At 30.5% G+C, this 22145-nt stretch overlaps 1 protein-coding gene and 1 long non-coding RNA gene across 3 annotated transcripts in view; one reads left to right on the top strand and one right to left on the bottom strand.

Moving 5' to 3' along the window:
* Window positions 1-545: 545 nt before the first annotated feature.
* rols (rolling pebbles) overlaps window positions 546-22145 on the top strand; it is a 30556-nt gene continuing 8956 nt past the window's right edge. Inside the window, exons 1-2 of one of the 2 annotated variants that reach the window (XM_035087213.1) lie at window positions 546-709; window positions 3690-3827. In XM_035087213.1, the coding sequence (XP_034943104.1) occupies window positions 3731-3827 (97 nt within the window). In that variant the 5' untranslated portion in view covers window positions 546-709; window positions 3690-3730. Of the gene's footprint in view, window positions 710-3689; window positions 3828-14541; window positions 15011-22145 lie in introns of those variants that run through there. The other variant, XM_035087214.1, reaches the window with a different exon arrangement.
* Window positions 18393-22134, bottom strand: LOC118069250 (uncharacterized). Its single transcript, XR_004690597.1, has 5 exons — window positions 22022-22134; window positions 21056-21848; window positions 19156-19406; window positions 18587-19051; window positions 18393-18486 (listed from the first exon to the last, which is right to left on the bottom strand). It is a non-coding gene; the product is annotated as an uncharacterized lncRNA (long non-coding RNA).

The raw sequence follows: 22145 nt of genomic DNA, 5'->3' as shown, positions 1-22145 counted from the left end.
AAAAAGTTTAGATAAATGGAGTATTTCTCGTCCATTAAACTGGACTAATATAAAAACTATAAGAGATAAAACTTCGTATACTCACGTGCCACTGAAAATCTTTCGAAAAATGAAAACAACATTTTCTCTTTTTGGGGGAAACCCATCACCGCAAAAGGGGGAGTGTGTAAGCTTAGACCGTCATCTCGCACGCGCGTCCTCGTGTCGTGACGAAGTTGCAGCTCATAGTGCAGTCGATTCGAAGATCGTCGACGTGACGGTCCTTGGCCTGGAGCTTTTTCTCGTTAATCCAAAGAATTGTCTGTAACCAAAGTATTATTTAAAAGTTATTCTTAAAGTACATTGTGTAGTAGCCACAATAAATAGTTGAATATAAATTTAGACATTATTAATATCATTTATTTATTTATTTTTACAATCTATTATGTGAGCAATTAACATTAGAAATAAATTCATTGAAAAATATTAACAAAGAATTAGCCAAAATAGTTATAAAGGGATTAGTAACAGAATGTTTACTAAAAGTTTTATTGAAATTTAACATTTAAAGTGAGGTGAGTGGGAGTGTTGAAAGAAATTTGTGGAAGCGTGTAAGAATAAAAAAAAAACTATACTGTGACGGGGTAAAAGAGCTGAAATTGTCGTACAGAATGCAAGAGAAATAGAGAGCCTGACACCATCGCTATTTCGAGGCCAAAGTAATATAACAGTAAGTTTCTCTGTCTTCGACTGTTAAACTGATTTTCAATTTTACACATCTAACACTTTCTTCCTTAGACTTGTTATATAATCACTCAATGTTATGAATTAATGATTTATAGAATTCTTTGAATGTTTTAAACATCTTTATTAATGATTTAATATCATTAAATATCTGTATCTGGTCTCTTTGGATATTCGAAACTGGATCCCAATACGACTGGAAACAATTTTTTCTGCAAAATTAATTCTTATTAATCAATGATTTTTATAACAATTGATGGACTATTAATTATATAAAACTTTTTTATTAAATAACATATTTATAAGACGAAGTAAAGTCGAAGAGTTAAGTATAATCGTCAAGCAAGAGTCAAAAATAAATTCGCGTCTTTTTATAAATCGAAAGGGGAAAAAGCATCAAGGGGATACCAATGGTTTGTCTGGAGAGGAAGAAGGTCTTCGCTGGGGGTCTAGTCCTCGGGAGCTAATTCTATCTTTAGAAGTCTGCAGATTCTACGGAAACGTGATAGAGTTGATGTTCTGCAGTTCAAGGATTCAACGAAATCTCATGCAATTATTATATGTATACCATCATTTGAGAAAATTTGAGATCAAAAATTAATGAAAAATAGGTAGGTTTGTTAACTAAAACCAAACGTTTCATTAATTTTTAAATTATTACTCAGCATAGGGAACAATCTTTATCTTGTTAACAATTATTATAAGGGGCAAGTTATGAAAATTAATTAAAATACTAAATTAAAATAAAAATATGTCACATATTTCAAGGTCTATGACAGAGTCATTGGCCTCAGGAAGTAGATGACACATCTCAGAATTCAGAACAGTCACGTTGCTTGGCTGCTTCGAATTCATACCGGAAATAGAATTTTCTATTGAGTTTAACTTTTAAATTTAAAGAATGTTTGTGCGCAAGTGTTTAATTCTTTTCTTTAATTTTTCTATTTTCATTCCTGCCTCATCTGCCTTTCGTTCCGTAAGTCAAGTCTTTTTTCATCCTCTTTTGAACTAATTTTTTAGTGGATAAAGTTTAATTCCACGGTGGATTTAGCATCCGGTTCTACCGTGATACTTAAATGACACAAGTTAAAAGACCTAAACATTACCATACTTGATATTATTCACAACTGTACCGCAGGGGTTCTAAAAGTTAAGGGATCGGTCCCCCTTTATTACATCCTCTCTCTGATGCTCATTCGATCCACGGCACGCGCTTAGACATCTAGAGGAGATGACAGAATGAGGCGTGCATGCTCTTAAGGCAGCTGGACCGATATACCTAGATATAGAGAAAAAAAAAAACTGTTAATATTACGCTAGGAAATCTTGATGAAATGTCAGGGGTTGCGACAAGAAATAATGATATGCATTCAGATTAAATTACTTTGTCAAATGTCTTTTTTCATTAGATTTTTTAATACCTTTACCAATTATGGAGAAATATCGTAAACGAAACTGAATATTGTAGATTATAACTTGAAATTTGTTACAACCCATGTAATTTTTTATGAAAAATATTTTCAAGTATGTATTCTTAAAATGGAATTTCAATTCATGTTCTATGTTTCATTGGTTCTGTAATTTCAATTGATATAAAAATAGAACTAGCGTGAAAAAATGCGATATTTGATCATTTGTTTTTTTTTTTTCATCTTAGATACATCTAATTTTAACTATTTTTTATTTTTAGCAAAATTATTTATCTTCGTGCGAACTTCTTTCTATCTCAGGACTCGGAGTAAATGCGGATGCTTTTTATGTCCTGTCCCACGATTATGCATATTCTAAAATTCACACAGCTGATTAGTCTCGCATATTATTGCCAGTCTCCATTTAAATGAGTAAAAATCATATGAACAGTTTGCATCGTTACTCAACCCTTTTGACAAACAGCTGTCTATCTCATTGGCTTTGATTATTTTTTTTCTAGCTTGATATTATTTCTACACATGTATCTATTATTATGTTACATATTTGTTCGGCCGTTTGTAAAAGACGACTGTCTCGTGACCAAATCTCTGGACTCTGTTGTGAAACAAAAAAGTAATTTTCTGAAAATAAACAATAAAGGAAAGGAAAGAAAAAAAAGAACTTACTTATGAAAAAAAATAGTACAAAAATTGAGGGCGAAAAAGACTAAGAATGAAAAAAAATGAAGTAGAGAATGAACATAAAAATAGATACATTTTTTTCCGGCATTCAATGATTTTCTATATTTCTCGACTTGCCGACATACTTTGTAGCGATCTTTTAATAAAAAAAAAGCTTTCGTAGACAAAATTGTTTTTTCCAAACGTCGCCGGAATTCCTTCAGCTGACGCTACTTCTGCTCGTTGGCGCTTCGAAGAATTACGACGTCTACCGGGGTTCGTCCAGACGTCGCAGACTAAAATAGATTATTTCGCACGAAATTTCCGCACACTCGGCAGTTTTATCTGTAAGAATTGCTTATCTATCTCAATTAATTATTCAATCACGATCAACTTGTATTAATCATTTCCATTGTTTCAACTTTATACACTTATTGAATGAATATAACTATTTCTTATAGTTAAAAGTACTACAGACTTGGCTTATTTTATACATCAGAAAATAAATATTCGTTATCCGCTAATTGATTTAAACTATAAAAAATACACCATAGATGTAATAAACAAGTAGATATATGTATATCAATTGTTCATGTATTATGCTGCAAATTCAATGCAAAATTTAAAGCGGCCATATACCAATACACTTCGTCTTACACTGTTGTAACCGACTGATTAAAATAATTTATGTAGTGACAATTGATAAATAATTAATTGTTTCTACTGAATCTCCAGTCGATATTTCAGCCCTTTATTCCTCTACCGGTAAACTAAATCTCAATATAGAATGATAATGGCATTTATTTTCCTTTTCTTATTTTTCTGTAGGTTTCTAAACTTCAAAGCATAATTCTTTATTTATTTTTTAATTTTCAGGAGGATTTTTTCGAACATCAAGAAAATACGAAATTAAAACAATGAGAGCTCGTGATTCCTTAGTGTACACTCCAGTTTCTCTAGGTCCAGACACAGATGATGAAGACACTCTGGTCAACGAAGAGATCTACAACAATGGTAAATATATTATTAATTATTTTTATATTTTAATTTAATTAATATCATCAATGGTAAGTAAGGCAATAATCACGGGTTCAAAGGAAAACATTTAGACATAATTATTAGGAAGTCAAGTTGAATGAATATAAAGATATTAATTATGTTCAAGTAGAGGTTAGTGTCCTCCTGCCTTGCCAGGCGAGTCTCACGACGATAGGCGGACAAGAAACTGAACTTTCCTCTGTATGACTCATCCAGTCGTCTTGGTTTCCGAATATTCAGTATGTTCACGTACACGTTCTACCGAGTTCTTATATATCACCTCTATATATAAAAAACTATCAAAGTAAACGTAAAAATTAGGCGTGGCAAAAACGAAATAATCATCACACATCGCTTAACTACTTTCCATTTTCGGTGATGACTAATATTTAACGTCTAACGAATTTTAAAATCTAATCTCGAAGGCCAGTTTCAAATTGGCTAAAAAGAATGTACAGTCAATGTCTTTCTTCGTTCTCAATGTTCTTTCTATTAAGTATACATATATTAAGATACAAGGGGCTTCTTTGATTTTTATTTTGTTTGAAAAAAATTGGGTCAGATAAAGTGGAGTACAATGAATCAGTACTTTTATATTTTAGTAATTGTATGTATGTTTATGAGACAAAGCAAATTATAAATGAGTTTATTTTAATTGCACTTATTTCTTTAATTGTCTGTTGTATAGTTGATATCGTCCAATAAGAATATAACAAGTAGTCTTTGTTACAATTATCAATTAAAATCAATTAACTTAGTATTATCATTACATCATTATTACTTTCTTTTTAGCAAGTTATTATTTTTTTATTTTTTGAACCAATTTTACATGAAATAATGTAATACTTGATTCCACTAATAACTCAATTATTTCTTGATTATTATTACTTTAATTTTGTTACAATTTCTGTTTATTAGAAATCTTAACCGGCTTCCCTATGATTAAGTAATTCGGATAGTTCATTGATATTTCACTCTACACAACATGATTATAAATAATGAGTAAAAAAAATTTTAATCTAGTTACGGTTCAGTATAATAAATATTCACAAGTGATTTTTATAATGAAATTATTCATTTACTCTTTCCATAAATAAAAATAGTTGGCTGACATTCAATAAAAATATATTTTATAGATTTAACATATAGTATCTTTTCATTTTTATAATTATTAAATGTACTCTCTTTTATTTCTTGATAATTAACATTTATATATTTTATGAGTAAACTCAACCGTTTATTTCTGTAAAAACATTTATGATCGTTTTATTTTGATACCTCTATCGTTCCTTTTTAACTTCAATTACAATAAATAGATATCGAAACGTATAATTACATTAGAGTTAAACAAACAATCATTCTAATAATCTAGTTTATTGTTTCTTTACAAATTTGAAATTAAATGTAATTAACGAATTATGCTAGATGTTCGGTATATAACAAGCTAGCACGATCGATAATTATCAGATAGACTTTATAAAAATAAATGTATACATACATCATTGTTTGTTTTACTGAGAAACACTGACATAGTAATGATTATAAATAGAATTGTTAGATAATTCCAATTAGATTGTTTATTTACCGGTGAATCGATATGTCGAGTTGTATTGCACGATCGAGGTCGAAGTAAAATAATATAACACCGCTACAATCCCTCAAGGTGCGCCTCTCATCTTCAAGTCCTGATAACTGTTATCATACCCGGCGCCGTCTGGCAATTCTATTAATTCTTAAATCACTTCCTCGCAAACACATTTCCGTTTCTTTGCGGATGGTGAAATAGAATGAATAAAATTATTCTGTCCTAAAAACAAAATAAAGATTATAAAATGGTTTTGAACTATATTTAAATAAATTATTATTTTATTTACACAGTTGATGAATAGAAGTGAAAATTTTAATCATTATCATTAGCAGTGGAACGTATTTTTTTTTCTTTATCAGAGTATTGAATAGTTTCCAAGAATCAATGAAAGAATGATAATTTGCTTAAATGTCAATCCAGGTAAATAGTAAGGACAATCTCATTAAATTTCTCCCACTTGTGTCTATTAGGTTAATACTATAATTTCTTAAAGAAATGAAGTAAAAATATTTTAATTTTTGTAGCATAAAATTAAAAAGAAACTTTTTGAAAGTTTCAATGTTTGATGTTATCAATAAATATGGCAAAATCAACTTGACAAGAATAATTGAGTTCTTTGTGGAATTTCTACTGCATAACTTATCTCAACTTCAACAATCGCACTCACGTTTAATGTAATCACACACGTTACTTATTAAACATGTATATTAAAGGAAAGTAACAAAAAAACATAATAATATGTAGTAATAATAACTACGATCTTGTGATCGGATTTGTGATGGAATTTCATGATCAACTATACCACAATATATAGATGATGAGTTGAGTGAGGGTGAGAAAAAATAGAGAAAAAAATAACTTGCATCTCTTAGGAATATTTAATGCCAGACACGTATAGAGCTCAACAAAACCGTTTCCATCTGTAGACGGATCGGTCAAGCAGGAGATCTTGGATCTTGAACACGTATAATCCACTGCTGAACCAGAGCGAAGAAACTGAGACACAAAAATAAGAAAGTTGGAAATGACTAAGAGGATTAGAAGGAAGAAAATCAAGATGATAATCAGAATCTTTTCCACGGATCAAATCCAATCACGTTAGATTGGAATACACACTAAGAGGTCATGTTGGATAGAAAAGTAAATACGATGATAGTACTTTTTGTTTTGTAGAAGATAAATTTTTATCTTTACTGCTGTGGTTAGAAGATGAAAGGACAGGTTCAAGTCTCACGAGGAAATTAAAACAGTCCAACAAGATCGTTGAGAATGAATTATATACAAGGGCTATACAGAACGTGAAGACATGAAAACGTTGCAAATACTTTGTTCTTTGCTGACTCGTTATTTTTAATAGCCCTTTAAAATTAATGAGTTTTTTTGCTCAATATTAAGAGCACTCGTTAGAAAAAATATCTTGCTTTTTTCATGACACTTGAGGTAAACAAAGAATTATAAATATTTATACTAATGGATATTGATTGAGGGTTTTTAAAATGGACATAATTTTTTTCATGTTTTAATTATTTATGATTTTATAGTAAAGACTATTCAATAGTTTATATTTTGCTCCTATTTTAATCCAATTTTTCGTTTCAATACTCTAGTATATATAAATAAATTTTATTTATTTTAAAAGTACTTATATCTATCAGTAATTATATCAAACAATTAATTAATAATATGTTATAAATGATTTTTTGAGTGAATTAATTATTTGTTAACATAAATTAAACTACACTGAGACATGAATTTCATAACAGTTATCAAAGTTTATTATAAAAAATTTCAAACATCAAATAAATATTTGAAAAATATATGATTAAATATATCGACTCATTTCCTGTAAGCAAATACTTATCTTTAAATTCTTAAAATGAAAATCGATTAAAGAAATATATTATGCAATCAATTATATATATTAAATTTAACCTCTGTCTTAAGCTGATATTCATAAAAAACTCATTTTTTATAAAACTTTTCTACTGTTTTTTGGGCAAAACCAATTTGAAATGTATAAAGGACAAGATAAATAGATGTGACATCAACGATATTTATATAGGCTGGTCATTTATCCACGATCGAAGTATATCGAGTGAATGAAAGAGGCACGAGACTGGATGAATGAACGAAGTCGACGAATGTTACTAGTGAGTTCAAGAGTGTAAGAGAAAGAGAAAGATTTCGAACGGCGTGGGAGCCGCGTGGGCGAACACGGTATCTCGTACGGCCATAGTATAGAACGAAGTGTATTTTACCGTGTGCGCGAATACGAGGCAGCAGACATGACGACAGGGAACGTTGTACTTGCAAGAAGGAGGTGTGTGGGGTGAAATGCACTTTAAAGACATCGATGCTGAGAAGCTTAAGTTCAGGAGCTCATTGATATATAGATATACAAGAAACTTGTGTACAGTTGTGAGTCTGTAAGAATTGCCCGTTTACAAGATCTCGCCTACATGAAGTGTAAAATCACTCAGGGTGCAATTGTGTATGCATAAAATGGCCAAAAAGGTTTATGATTAATACTCTCATAAAACTTGAGATTTTTTTTTTAATTTTTTTGTATCACGTTAAGCATAAACGAATTACATAAGATCTGATAAATTATATTACACAATAAAATTGCTCAAAGAGAATGAAAGAGTTTTTTGTACGATCATTAGAACTAATAGTCCAAAGGTGGGCTTTCTAACATCACATTTACAAAAAATATTATTTCAAAAGGAAAGAAAAAAGTTTGAAATAAAAAAATTGCAAAATAAAATGATTTGAATATATGTATACGCAAAAGAGAAAAAAAAAAGCTCGGAATATAATAATTTTTATTTAATTTTGAATTGATTAAAAGTGGTGATATGATGAAAAAAAAAAGGATGGAATAAGAGCAAAAATTACAAAGTATTTTATAAAAATTTCAACTTAATATTAAATCTCTAGATAAAACTTTCATGAGCCTTAAACTGTTTATATCATAATTAAATGATAGTCTATATTCTATTTCATCAATCAACTAAACTTAAATGAATTTTTTATCTGTAGATTAAAAAAAAAAAAAATCGAATCTCTCGTAATAGAAATAAGTTATTGATACAGAAAAAAACTATAAAAGATTACGTCTTAGGAATTTCAATTTACAATTAGTTGATTTTTTTATCTTTTGATAACTTTTCAATTTCAAAGAATCATCTATTCATTTATACTCACCATTAAATTGATATTTTATTAATTATTCTTCACAACTTATGTTTTATACGAAATCGTTATTGCCCTTTAAAAAATTATTTTTAATCTAGAGAAAGTATCTATTGAATATTTACGAATTATTTGAAACCACAATTAATTCATCGCCATTAATATGTTTTACCGTATAATTGAATTTAAAAAAATTGAAATATCCATTAAATTCATCCGTGATAAATTTAAAGTCTATTTTTTATAGAAGATAAATTACTCGAAGACAAAAATAAAATAACAATGAAGAATTAAATATTTATCCATATAAAGTTCGAGAACTAGATAAAATATGAAATTAAAAATTATTTTTAAAAAAATAATGAAACACGTTGAAACATTTCCTAATAATTAAATGATAAAATAAACTATAAAAGTTCTATATTGAAAAATTAATTTTGTCTGTAAGAAATAATTTTGTAATGTTTATTAATGCGTAGAAGTTTAGACAGAAGAGAAATGAGTGCCGTTCGATTTCAATGGATATATGAATACATTATAGTGCACAAAGTCGTTGCTAAGAATGTACAAAGTCGACACGCATGCGGAACATCGCGGATGTAATTCATGCATATGCACTCTCAACGAGTATTTATCGTAATGCATAGACTACTGCGTGCAAATGGTAAAGGAAGAGAGTGACTTCGAGAAAATTTTAAAAAGATAAAAATGATATATAGACGTTCTTCTTCCTGGATATAACCGTAATTAAAATCTTTGCTCAGTATCGATATTATGTACTTATAACACTTACTAATATAAACATACATTATAAGTACATAATACATACAATTTATTTGATGATGATTGATTCGAGACATTGATAAATTTTTCTATTTGCTCATTAATATTGATAGCTAAAAAAAATTGGATCGATTGTTAATCAAAAATGTCGAGAGATAAATAAAAAAAATGAATCTTACAATAATTTTCCATTCAAGATAACATTTACTTGGTGAGTTACGAGTAATTTATCGTTTGCGATACTTTTAATGGTTATGTAGAAACACACCGGCTATCAAAAACACCAAATTGATATCGATAATGAAAATTCACTTGATACGCTGTCAAAAGTATATTCTTCTGATGTCTTACTTTTTTTTTCGTTGCAACACGATCCGCGACACATCTTCGCGCCCAGTGAGTGTGTGGGGAACCTGGTAGGACAGGAATTGAAACTCGACTCCAGCTCCAGTTCGGGAGGTAGACTTTTCTCAGTTTGTTTTTTAGCTTATTCTCTTGTCTTCTCTACGTTTATTATATCCCAAATGAGCTTCGATTCTCAAGTGGTTCTTTTAGATCTAGGTCCTCTGAATATTCAAGCTTCTAAATACATCTACAATACAGATGAGTTTCATCTATTTATTTTCATGTGTTCAAGGTAAAGATAGATACATTAAAATGAAACTGTATAGCTTGACCTGTTTTACTAATAGACACTCAAAATGTTGTGCTGATGAAAAAAAATATATATTCCTCGTAAGTCTATGTAGCTAGAAAGGGAATCGTCAAAATCTATAGAGTAGTTTTGAAACTCACAGGAAGTTCAAACGTGTAGGCGCGCCAATAATGTGCTATAACCCATCATGTCGCGAATCATTGGGATGATTTAACGCTTAACTTGTTCTTTCTCACCCACGCAAGTAATTTTCTCTCGCACTTACACTGTTTCATTCACTTCTACCGACATTGTCAACGCATATTATTTGCAATCTTCGCTGAGATTCACTAGGTTACTTCAAAGAGGAAGCATCAATTGACGATTATATCCTACAAAAAAAAAATCAATAAATTACATCATTTATTGATGAATTTTTTATAAGTTCTTTTATATTTTATAGATTTTTTTTAAGATTCTTTTTTAAAATTTTTATTTGAGTAGAAATTTATGTAAATATTTTTATAATAAAAAACTGAGTTAAAGAAAATTAAAAAAGGAATTCGATATCTTTTAAATTCATTAAAAATTTAAAGAATGATTATGAAACAAGAACATATGTATATTTGATAACAGATTTTGATTATTGCTTTTTAATGAACTTTATGAACTAAATTTATGAAAAATCATTTCTACCTTAATTAATATTTTTTTAATAGCTGATATAAGAATAATCAAGAATTTATTTAAACTTGTTTATTGAAAGACTCAAAAGAATTATCAATTCACTAACAAAATATATGAAGTTACATTAGATTGTTGTCAATTTTTTTTAACTTCATGATTAATGGTAATATGCTACTGGCATAAACTAAGTATGAAAAAATAATTATCAGATGTTATTAAAACAATAGACAAAAAAAAATGAAGATGAATATTAGAATATCGAGTCTTCGAAAATGTGTAATATCTTAAACCTTGCATAAATGATCTTTGGCTGAAAATGAGCACCAGAGAATGTTTTTTTTGTCTTTGGCACGATCACGTGTCGCGTCTGTGGTCCCTATAAGGTCTGGAGTGAGTGTATAAGCGGTACGTCCTTTCGTGCACAAGAGAACGATCGCCATAGGAGGGACCTGATGCCGGCTTCTTTTATATTATGTGCACACTTGTTCCAGGAGTTTCCAATGCGTCCAATACATTCAGTCTTCTCCACTATCTTTCTTGAAGATCGCGTACACTTAATTTGTCGCATGATGCTGTACACACTGTAAAGACCTCTTGTCTGCTTGGTTGAACACTATTCTATAACGAATATATATGCATTTAGATCAGCTTTGCGTGACGATAATTGTATAATATAAGCATGAAATTCAAAATAAATAAAAATGTAAAATTCTTCATCAATATTTGCGTGTTATCGTATTTAAGCTGTTGTATTAATATTTTTCAACGGTGTAAAAATTGCTGTTACGTTAACATATGTACAGATGAAGTGAAAAAAGAAAAAGAAAAAAATAGAAATCATTTTTATTTCACTCTTTTAAAGTAATTTATTATTTAATTTCAGTTTTTTTATTTCATTTTAAACTTCAAGGAGAGTAGGGACTCGTGAAAGTTGTCCAGACGAAAGATTTACGAGCGTAACGTACTTACTCAGTAGCTTTTGCTTCAATAATTTGGATGTATGTACACACATTTTGCATTTACACCCATGCACAATGACGTGGTATATTTGGAATCTCTTATTAGGTTCAAGTGTGTGTCAAGTGGTTAAAAAACAACCGCATCAACTTCTTTTTCTACTGCAGCATCCAGCCATCTTCTTAAGTAACGACTGTAATTTTATTATTTATATTACTTTTTTTTAAATCTATAAATAAAAGATGTTTTAAACTTTAGATAAATCTGAATACTAGACTTGGCTAAATGTATTTTTGTTTTCATAAAAGAATTATATTTGCTGCATTTTCGGTTTTTTTAAACATCCATCGATCATACGTTGGACGTTTAATTACCCTCGTCTTGGCGTGGGCAATGTGGGCACTTGATGTGTGTTGTGCACTCGCTTTCGCAGCAGTTTCTTACGGAAACCCGCAAGATCCCGGTCCGCCCACCCGCATCCGCCGGTGTACTGCATGGCTGCTGTTGCTAGTGTGCAAAAGACACACGCTGGCACGCACAAGCGACAGGTAAAGTCATACTGGTGCTTCTGATTAAGGTACACAAAGCCTTTACTGATGTACAAGACGTCGAGCCTGCATATAACGGTGTAAAAAATGCAAAATTACTATGAAAAAAAAATTCCTCACAAAACTACAAACCATATTTCTATATATTGTAAACCAATTTATGCATTTTTCTAGTAGTCATAAAAGTTGGTATATAAATTTTCAGCTGAATAAAGTTTCATAAGTTAGGCAATAAAAACATTGAATGAGTTTAGTTATGACTTTAACCCTCGACGCCGATAACTTGTACCTAGGACTTTATTTTTGTACCTTTATACTTCGTATTTTTCTTGTGCTTCTTTTGCGTCTTCAGAGAAAGGTAGGGTGTTTGGAAAAGGCCTTAGGCTATCAGACGTTCAAATTCATCGTCACGTCCTGGCTGAATCAGGTCTCGCTTCCTCCTGCTTCTTCTTATGTTCTTCAAGGCTTTGCTTTATTCGTCTCTCGACTACGTTTCAACTTGTTTATTGGCTTGCTCTTTAAAAACCCTTTGGTTTTCTGCTTGCAACACACTGACATTCTTTCATTCTAAAATTCTCTTAATGTTAAGAAATTCCATTTTCCTCAACAGGTATAAATTTAGTTATGATGAAGTATTCAAGATACTTGACCTTTGTAAAGATTCTTTGAATGAATGAATAGTGAATACGTTCAGTTAGGCTTAGTCTTTCGAGTCTAGTATTGAGTTTATTTGTAAAGCAGACAAATTAATAATATAGACAAGCAGTAAAAGGCGTAGAGTAGGATGAAATCGTGGGATATTTTTTAGTTTTCTCATTAATAGACATTACAACTGAAAGCAATACCACTGCCAACGAGTAACGGAAGTCCCACTTTAAGGAGACGCATCGATGTACAACCAGAGGCACCTGTGAGACCAAGTGATCCCTGCGAAGGCGTCACGTCACGCGAACCTACACACCAATCCATTTTCTCATGGAACCAGGATAAGAGTTGCGTTTTTTGGAGCAGGATGAAGGCTATTAAATCGTCTTTTTCTTTTTTCCATTTAGAACTTCTTTTTTTGTACACTTTCATCCAGTACATGTTATTATGTTAACTATACGTCAGTAGAAATCTGTAAATAAAAGAAGATATTATTCAAACTCTGCAATTTACAATAAACAATTTCAATTTTTTTTTTTAATTTTTTCAAAATGATAAATAGATTGTAAAATTGAGGTTATTTAACGGTTTTTTAAAATGAAGATATTGTTAATTTACCGTCCTAATGTTGATATATTAATTATATTCCACAAAAGTGTTTAATAAACTTTCTTCAAGTTTTTTAAAAAAAACTCTATTAGTAACTGTCATCGATTTCTATAGAAACAAAAATTTTTCTCAACTCCAAAATGAGTTTTAATTAGTGATTTATGGTTATCAATAATCATGAAGTTTACAAAGTAATAAAAAGTCTCACATGTAATGAATCTTTTTTTTTCCCCCAATTTCTTCTTCCATCGGAAAATTTCTCTTGCTTTATCCAAAAATTATTTTCCATTTAATCTAAATAGGTATGTAATGCATCGAATGAGCTCTCATAAAAGGGAAGTTCATCTTTACGAGAAAATTAGTTTAGGTAATCATTATACTCTTCACTCTTTAGAGTCAAGTTACATAGTGTGTAGATCTAGTGTCGTTGAGTCAGTCAGACTGATAAGGAAATGTTCAGTGAGAACAAGTACTCAGAGGCGCAGGTCAAGTTGAAGTTGTCAAAGCAGATTTAGTTTCTGAACAAATGCTTATTCCTAATGGAGACAAAATAGTGGTTTAAAAAAAATAATGATGCATGGAAGTTTCTTGATGGTTTGCGTGAACTCTTGACCCACTTAGATAGAGTAAAAAGTTTTAGAGCTCTGAAAAAATTAACACCCGGGCCAAGTTTTATCCACGAAATCACGATCTACGCCATTGGTGGTGCAGACATACGAGAGAGAATAGCAAAGCAAAACATGCGTGCGTGAGTGCGTGCAAATCCCAGGGAGTCTCTCAAAGAGATATCGTAGGGCCACACGCGGCAAGGAACGGACGTAAAAGCCGCACAAGACCGTCCAAGCTATCGTATTCACCAAGCCAGCAAGCCAGAGTCTCTCAGCCAATCAGCCGTCAGCTAGTCTATTCGTTCTCTCGCTCCTCGGCTCTTCAAGCAATCAGTTTGCCGCGGGCCGTCTTCAAGTGTAGTTCGTGTATTTTACTTGATTCTTAACTTTCGTATGACGATAAAACAAAAACAATTCAGTTCCAAGGATTAAACATGTTGGTGTTGTTGATTCAACTTGTTGATAATTGTTCTATAAGAAATAAATTCGTTACGACAATGTCGAAAAAGAATTTAATAAGAAATAAAATAAAATTTATTTACTAAAGTTGAGCAGTGAAATTAAAGTCGTGCCGGTAGATACATCAGGTGTGGCTAGTTCAGGCATTTTTATATTTCTTCTTCGTGGTCTTGTTGTTCTTCTTCTTTTATTTTATTTTTCACCTCATCTTTGTCGTGGGAAGTAGAAACGTGACTGCATGCCTTGCGGAGTGATCTGAACGTAGTGAACGATGAAACGGGTGTGCTGACGACTTTGCTACTGGATACGAGCCACTTTAGAGTAGTGCATATATATATATATATATATAAAATACAAGCCAACAGCACACGCCATGGCGCCTCCAGACAGGATGAGAAGATGTTCGCCTCCACGGCCTGGATCTGGTCTCAGTCATTCCGTGCTTGGTGAGTGTGTAATAGTAACTATTTTCTTCCTCCTTCTATTTTATCTCAAGTATAATTTTACCTCTTTTTCCTGCCAATTGCATCTACATTTTGCACTTCTTCCAAGCAATAGAATAAAGAGAGAAAGAATTACTGGAATTGCTCGTGGCTGACAATCAGGCGCCTGCAGTGGTCGGCAAAGCTTCGGAGGATGATTCCTATGCGTTCAGAGATTTACTGTGGATTATGTTACTCACTAACAATGCCACAATTACAGGGGCATTGAAGTGAAGAGAAAGGTGTAGAGATAGAGTTAAAAGAAAAGTACAGGTTTATTTCTGTTGCTTTCTAGTCTTGCATTCTACTAGTCTAAATTCTTTATTTGCTGGTAAGAATCGACAATTGTTTTTCATTCAGTCTGCAATAAACAAAAAAAAATATTAGAAAATTTGATAAGAATAGAACAATTAGACATTAAATACTATATTCATGAGAGTTAACGTTTACATTTATCTTAACTGTAGAGCGAACAGTGGTTATTATCTATCATACAAGTATAATTAATTAAAACTATTATTAACATATTTATTACTGCGTCATTTTTTTATGAAATTTATGTTTTATTTTTATCAGATCATGCATCAGAGTTTTCATGACATCATGCATTTGTCATTTTTTCTGGTAGAAAGTTGAAACTGATCTTTCGTACTCATTCACTGATTTTACTGAATCACGTTTAAATTATGTAACATTTAGCATCGTGCAGTAAATATTAATTAATTTATTTATTAATTTAATGTCAAGCAAATTTTAGATCAGCCTAGAATTATTTATAAATTTTATGGCTATATCAACTGCATTTAAAAAATTCCAGCTGATTTATTTTTGTAATGTTTGATCTTACAAAAAGTTTTGAAATAATTCCGTTATCACTCAATTGTATTTTAATAAATTGTTCAAAGTAATTTTCTTACCAAATACTGAATATATTACGTTATCAATAAATTCTTGAAACAAAAAAGGTAATAAAATGTTCTGTGCTTAAAAAATTTTTTTTTTTTCGAGTTAAATCCGATTCTTAGTTTCATATTAATAAAATATTGTTTTTGTAAAGTTCATGGGCATTTTTAAAAAGACATTATCGTCTTCCACTAAAGCTTTAACATGATTTGTTCATTCTTAATGAGCATTTATATGAAGGTTGTCAAGATATTTTCGTTTTAAAACGTATTAAAAAATACACAAATCATTAAAAAGATGCTAAAAAAGACACTAACGATAAAAAATTATTAAACCACATGTTACTTGTACTTTTTTTCAATCACAAACAGACATTCAATATCATAGTGATAAAAATTGCTATAACAAAAACAATCATGTACAAAAGACTTTCAACTTTCTATTAATAACTTTGATGAATATATATTTCATATATGATTTACCAATTTATAAAACAAAAATAAAAATTATTTAGAAAAAAAATATCTTTATTAATAAATAGGAATAAAGTATTACGGTGTACCTGAATGAATAAAGGACAACTTTCATTCTCGCTTGAAAAGTTGATTAAAAACATTTTGCCTAGGTCATTTTATATCACTGTCTGTATACAGGATGTAGCACATGTCACCTAGCATATTTACCAGTTGTGCTGCTGTCATATCGATAAATCTGATGTGAGGAATGTTTATATTGAAAAACGACAGTTGTGAATAGCCAAAGGCATGCTACTACCACCTGTTGAACCCAATTAAATGTTGTAATTGACGCATTGCTTTTCGGAGCGTGACGGTGTAATGCACTTCTGCAGGACTGTTATTATATTCTTCCATCACATAGGATTATATTTTTTTCTTTGCACTTTGGTCCCGCTCTGTTGCACTTTTCTTCAATACCAATAGAGTCATTTGGTTATTAGAATCTGCAAGAGAAGTATTTAATAACTATATAAATATTTACTTATAAATATTCAAAAATTCATTCTACTTATCTAGTCATATTTATAAATTCAAAACTATTAATTTTAGTTGGAACAAGTGTTCTATATACTTTTTAGACGCAAAATATTGACTATGAATCAATTTATCATTTGAATGACAAGTTCGAAAAAAATTCCAATGAATAATATTTCAAACTAAATATTATAAATTATTTTTAACTTAAAACACTGATTAAAAAGTATATCAATAAAGACTGTCTTAATGAAACAACAAGTTTCGGATAAAAATTTATTACTATTGTAAAAATTGAATAATAATAAGATTACAGTAATTAAATTGATATTTGCATGGAGTTTTATTGTTTTTCTTAATGAAATAATTTTTATGATAAAATTCTAAGAAAGAAAGTGTTTTCAGAGCTTATCGTTGAAGCTATTAATACCAAAAATGCCATGACTCTCTATTTAAATATTTGAATGTATTAAACAAATATTGAAAAAAAATGATTTTACGTGTAATCAAGTCGTTAAATTTAAGTCTAAGTATCCTTTAACGGGGATTAAGTGTTAGAAATTAAACACTCAGAATTTAACCTTTTCAATAATTCTTCGACTTTGTGTGTTAAAATGTTTTTTCTAAACACAGTCTAGACTGTAAAGACCACGTTAAGTTTTATTTAAAATACACCTGTGGTAATCTAAGAACTGGTATTTCATCATACAAAACACGTCACTAGTTCAAACGTTCCATTGAGATTCTCCACCAGACTTTTTTTTACAAGTGTACGGATATAGTTAGAAATATTCATACTATCACTCAGGATATTTTGTAAGCTAAAAGATACTCGACTAATTTAGATAATGACCCCTAACATTGTACACGAGTCAAGCATTAAATCAGGCGGGAGTGATTAAAGACCGGTTCGTATATAAGAAATAAAAGCCTCCTGGGAGTAGTGTATATACGAGTACAAGTAAGAGACTCTGATTGCGGGTAACAAGAGTAAAATCTTCCTCTTCTTCTTCAAGTGATTTCAATCGAAACAAGGAAATCGATATATCGGCTTCACTGGCACGTGACGAATCGATTCGCTCGAGAGCCGTGCGAACATCGATCTCTCGACGAAATCATTCATCCAGTGAAAGCTTTGATAGAAAGTCACGATTCGTTACAGATTTTTTTCTAATTCTTCACTTTAAAAACATCTTGCCATTTGCATTGAGCTTATCGTCACTCTAAATGAGACATCACACTTCATACTGATTTTTTCTTATACTATCTTTCTCTCTGTGACATTGTAAAAACCCACACGCAATCTTGTCGATTATTTACGACGTAAAATCGACACGTGACAAATCGATTCGTGACTCTGATTCAACAATGATCAATCTGAGTAAAAAAATATTTGCCATAAGACGTGTAGTATATATAAATATATGGATGAATGTATCAAGCCTTTTGTAGGCGAAGTAACGGTGAAAGCTGATCGAAAGCGCGGATTCTTTATAATAAGTATCCTCTTCAGCTCAAATATATTGTACTCTGCGACATTTGAACCTTATAAAAAAATTTAGATAAGATATCGTAAAATCAGCAAAATGACTGTATGATTACCCTTGACAAATTTCTACACAATTTACAACCTATTAAAACTTACCAGAGGATCGTTCGTTAGATATACAAAGTATACAACTTAATAGCCTTGATGATTTGTTCAAGCTTCTTTCATTCAATAATTCTGAGAAGTTACTTATCAGCATTTTTAATAAAATCTATATTCATGAATCCACACAGTTGCTAACTTGAGGCCTATTATTTGAAATCATATATGCACAGGCATGAGTTCTATGCGGGTCTTATGCGGTAGAAAGCCTGGGAAGGCGGAGCAGGTCAATGAAAGTTGAGGGTTCACTCCAGGGAGTTTTAGATCACCATTACCTGTACACAGGATCTTCACTTTTTTTCGTGTTCAACCGGGTGCATCGTCTTGAAACATTTTGGGTCTTAGAATCTGTTCGGACATGGTCATCGGCTGTTAGTGGGAAGTAAAAGCCAGTTGAGTGTGTAACCTTGATTTTATATTTCGTCGTAGGGCCAAATATGTATGAGAACTCTGTGACACCTGTAAATTAAAAGATTTGCCTGAGCGTGGGACATGTTTACACTACTTGAGATAGAGGTGTTTGTCATATTTTATTTCAGAGTCAAATTGAATGATGAATTTACCTGTATTAATATATTGTATTTACGGATTTATATGGCACTGGGAGAATTGATTTGAAACGAAAAGGATTCACCTTTATAATTCTTTCTTCAAACATACAATAAAATGCGTACTCGTTCATGGGAAAGCCCATAAATTTTATACGATAAAAGCAGGCTCTGTAAAAAAAATTCTCGTAGACATTACATTAGCCGGACTTCAGTTTATTTTTCCACTTAGCGATGTTGTAATAATTATTTTCCATGTTTGTTACCTGAAAAAAAAAAAATCCACGTTATCACTACTTTACTCACCCACTGGTGTAGATAAAGAAAATGAAAAATATTTTTCATTCAAATATTAATTGCTAAAAAAATATATACTAATGGATTTTAAATGGATTTTACTCTACTTTTACACTTAGTACACTCGTAATAATCATTTACAAAGGCGTTCAACTGCGAAACATTTTACTGCCTCCAAATTATACCTTACGACTGGTTAATTATCAACCGCGAAACGAGAAATCTTTGGTTTTTATACCTGTAAAAGTAGCTGATGGATTCGTGTTCTGATATATCAAGCTATAAAACGAGTTTAACAAAATAAAGCATCAAGTGTACGAGAAAATGTGAGAAATTTTACAACGAATAGCGCATAATATCAATTACACGCCTTGCCTTTAGATATAGAGAATCAGAATAATATAAGACTACCTATGAATTATTATCAAATACCTCGTAGGGTTTTATATCATCATAAGATGAAATTAATCGAAGTTAATAAGCCGGATCAATTCTCGACGTTTTTACAGTAAATTTTTCAAGAATTATTATTAACAGTTATTAGTCACGCAAGTCATCATCTTTCGTTTCTTCATTCTCTTTGCATCTTTTCTTTTGCCAAGTTTCAGAATACTTCCTTTATATACATTGGGAAAGGCATTTAACTTTAATTAAATTACAAAGTGCTTTTGAATGTATCAGTAAACTCTATAATTTAATGTATATAAAGATGAACATCAAAAATTTTTCTTCAAGATAAAAATGGACATTTAAAGCTTTCTAAAAAAAAAAGAATAAAAATAAAGATGCTCTTTTCATCAGTGTATACATAAAAATTATAGCAATTGAAGTCTGTTATCGAAAATATGATAGGCTCCGTTTTCAAAATTTATAGCATGCATGTGATCTAAATACATGAGAAAATAAATCGTTTAATTTTATTTATATTGATTAGAAAGCTTCATTAAATAACCCAAGTAGAAAGCAATCTAATAAGCTTATAGGAATAAATACATATGAATTCCTTTTCATGTAATTCTTAGTATCAGATCAGTGCAAAACAAAATATATATATTTATATATATAAATAAATATATGACACCTATCAAGATTATTAGGGCTAAATTACCAGTGACCAAGTGATCTATAAAATCAGATTAGTATAGTATATGTACATTAAATTATAATTTGTTTATTTAACTGTAGACATTTAACGTTTTTATTGAAAAGTAACAACCAAAGTAATTAATCAGTATTCTTATCAAACTGTTGGTATTAAATTCTTTTATTAATGTTATAATAACCACAATAAATGATTATTTTAAGTTTAATTTTAATCTACATAAATAACTATGCTCTTCTTCTTATTACCGTTATCATGCATTGTTTAATCAAATACTTGGGCATTTTTGTAGCTATAATGTATGCAAACTACTATATCGTGTACTAAATTTCTCATTATTATTCAGGAATTTAAATCGAAGTGAGAAAATGCATAAGCATAGAAGTGTAGCTATAAAGCATATAATTGATTTGAATAACCAATATACATCATCAAATACAATTGAAATCAATAAAGAGAATCAAATAAAGGAAAGAGAAAAAGGTTGACAAATAGTTGTATAGAATCGTGTCTTACTTGTTTAAATGTTTGCACTTGACTTCCAAGTCTTATTTTCTATTGGCTCATTCGTATTATTTATGACATAGGTCAGGGTTAATATTTGCCTCAACGGTGAACTACTATAACAAGTAGTGTTGTCGATCAAAGATTTATCTCACAGATGTTTTCATACGTCATACATTATCTGCAAATCCATTAATAACTCAAACCATCTTTTTAGAGGATGTCTTGTTGATAGTATATTATTATTTTCCAATTCAACATACCAACTCAACTCTTGAGTAAATAAACAATGTTTCTGCTGTTCCACTTGGATATATATGAGCATAGAAGTTGCACTGAGGATTTCACAAATAGTTGCGTTTATCTCGCTTTCTCATGAACGTCAATTTCAATCGGTGATTTTACGAGCTACGATAACGAGACCTTGCACTCGCCAACTGCACTCGTGAAAGCATCAACGCATCAACAGTCTACGATGCCTGGCATTCAGAAGCTTTATGTAGATATAGATATATCAGGATTTAGTTTATAAACTTGTAAATCGAATCTAAAATTCATCTCAACTTAGAATATACGGAAGGATCATAAAGTTGGAATTTCTCGGTTTGTATTAATCTTAGCTTCCTATCTTTTGCGTCTTTTTGTTCTTAATCCAGTCAACGTGATATCAGGCGCCTCTCTCTTATCTCAAGCGTTTTATCTGGCTTGCTTACGTACAACGAATGTACGAATTATGTATATTTTTCAGTCCGAAAGGAATAGAAAGCAATTGCAGCATCGCAAGTAACTTCTTCAGTATTTTACACTAAAAAGAAAAATAAAAAATTGAAATAAATGAAAAATAAAAAATAAATATGTATATATTTATAAGAAAGAGAAGGTAAAAGAAGAAGAATTGCTAATGGTTCGAATTAAATTCCAAGTGTTTACGACTGTTGTGGCTAAAGAACCACTCGAGATATCGATTTAAATATATACCTTTATGCCATTAAAGATGGAGACTTTCTCTCTGCTTTTTAACCTTCTCATCACTTTAGAGTATTCAAGTAACAATCACTCACAATTATTCATTACTGAGGGCTGGCCTGCATTAGAGTGTATA

Source organism: Chelonus insularis, unplaced genomic scaffold (assembly GCF_013357705.1).
Source record: "Chelonus insularis isolate UGA/USDA-ARS -01 unplaced genomic scaffold, ASM1335770v1 contig_406_pilon, whole genome shotgun sequence".
Taxonomy (NCBI): Eukaryota; Metazoa; Arthropoda; class Insecta; order Hymenoptera; family Braconidae; genus Chelonus; species Chelonus insularis.
The sequence above is the reverse complement of the archived record's forward strand: the minus strand, read 5'-3'. Positions and strand labels throughout refer to the sequence as shown.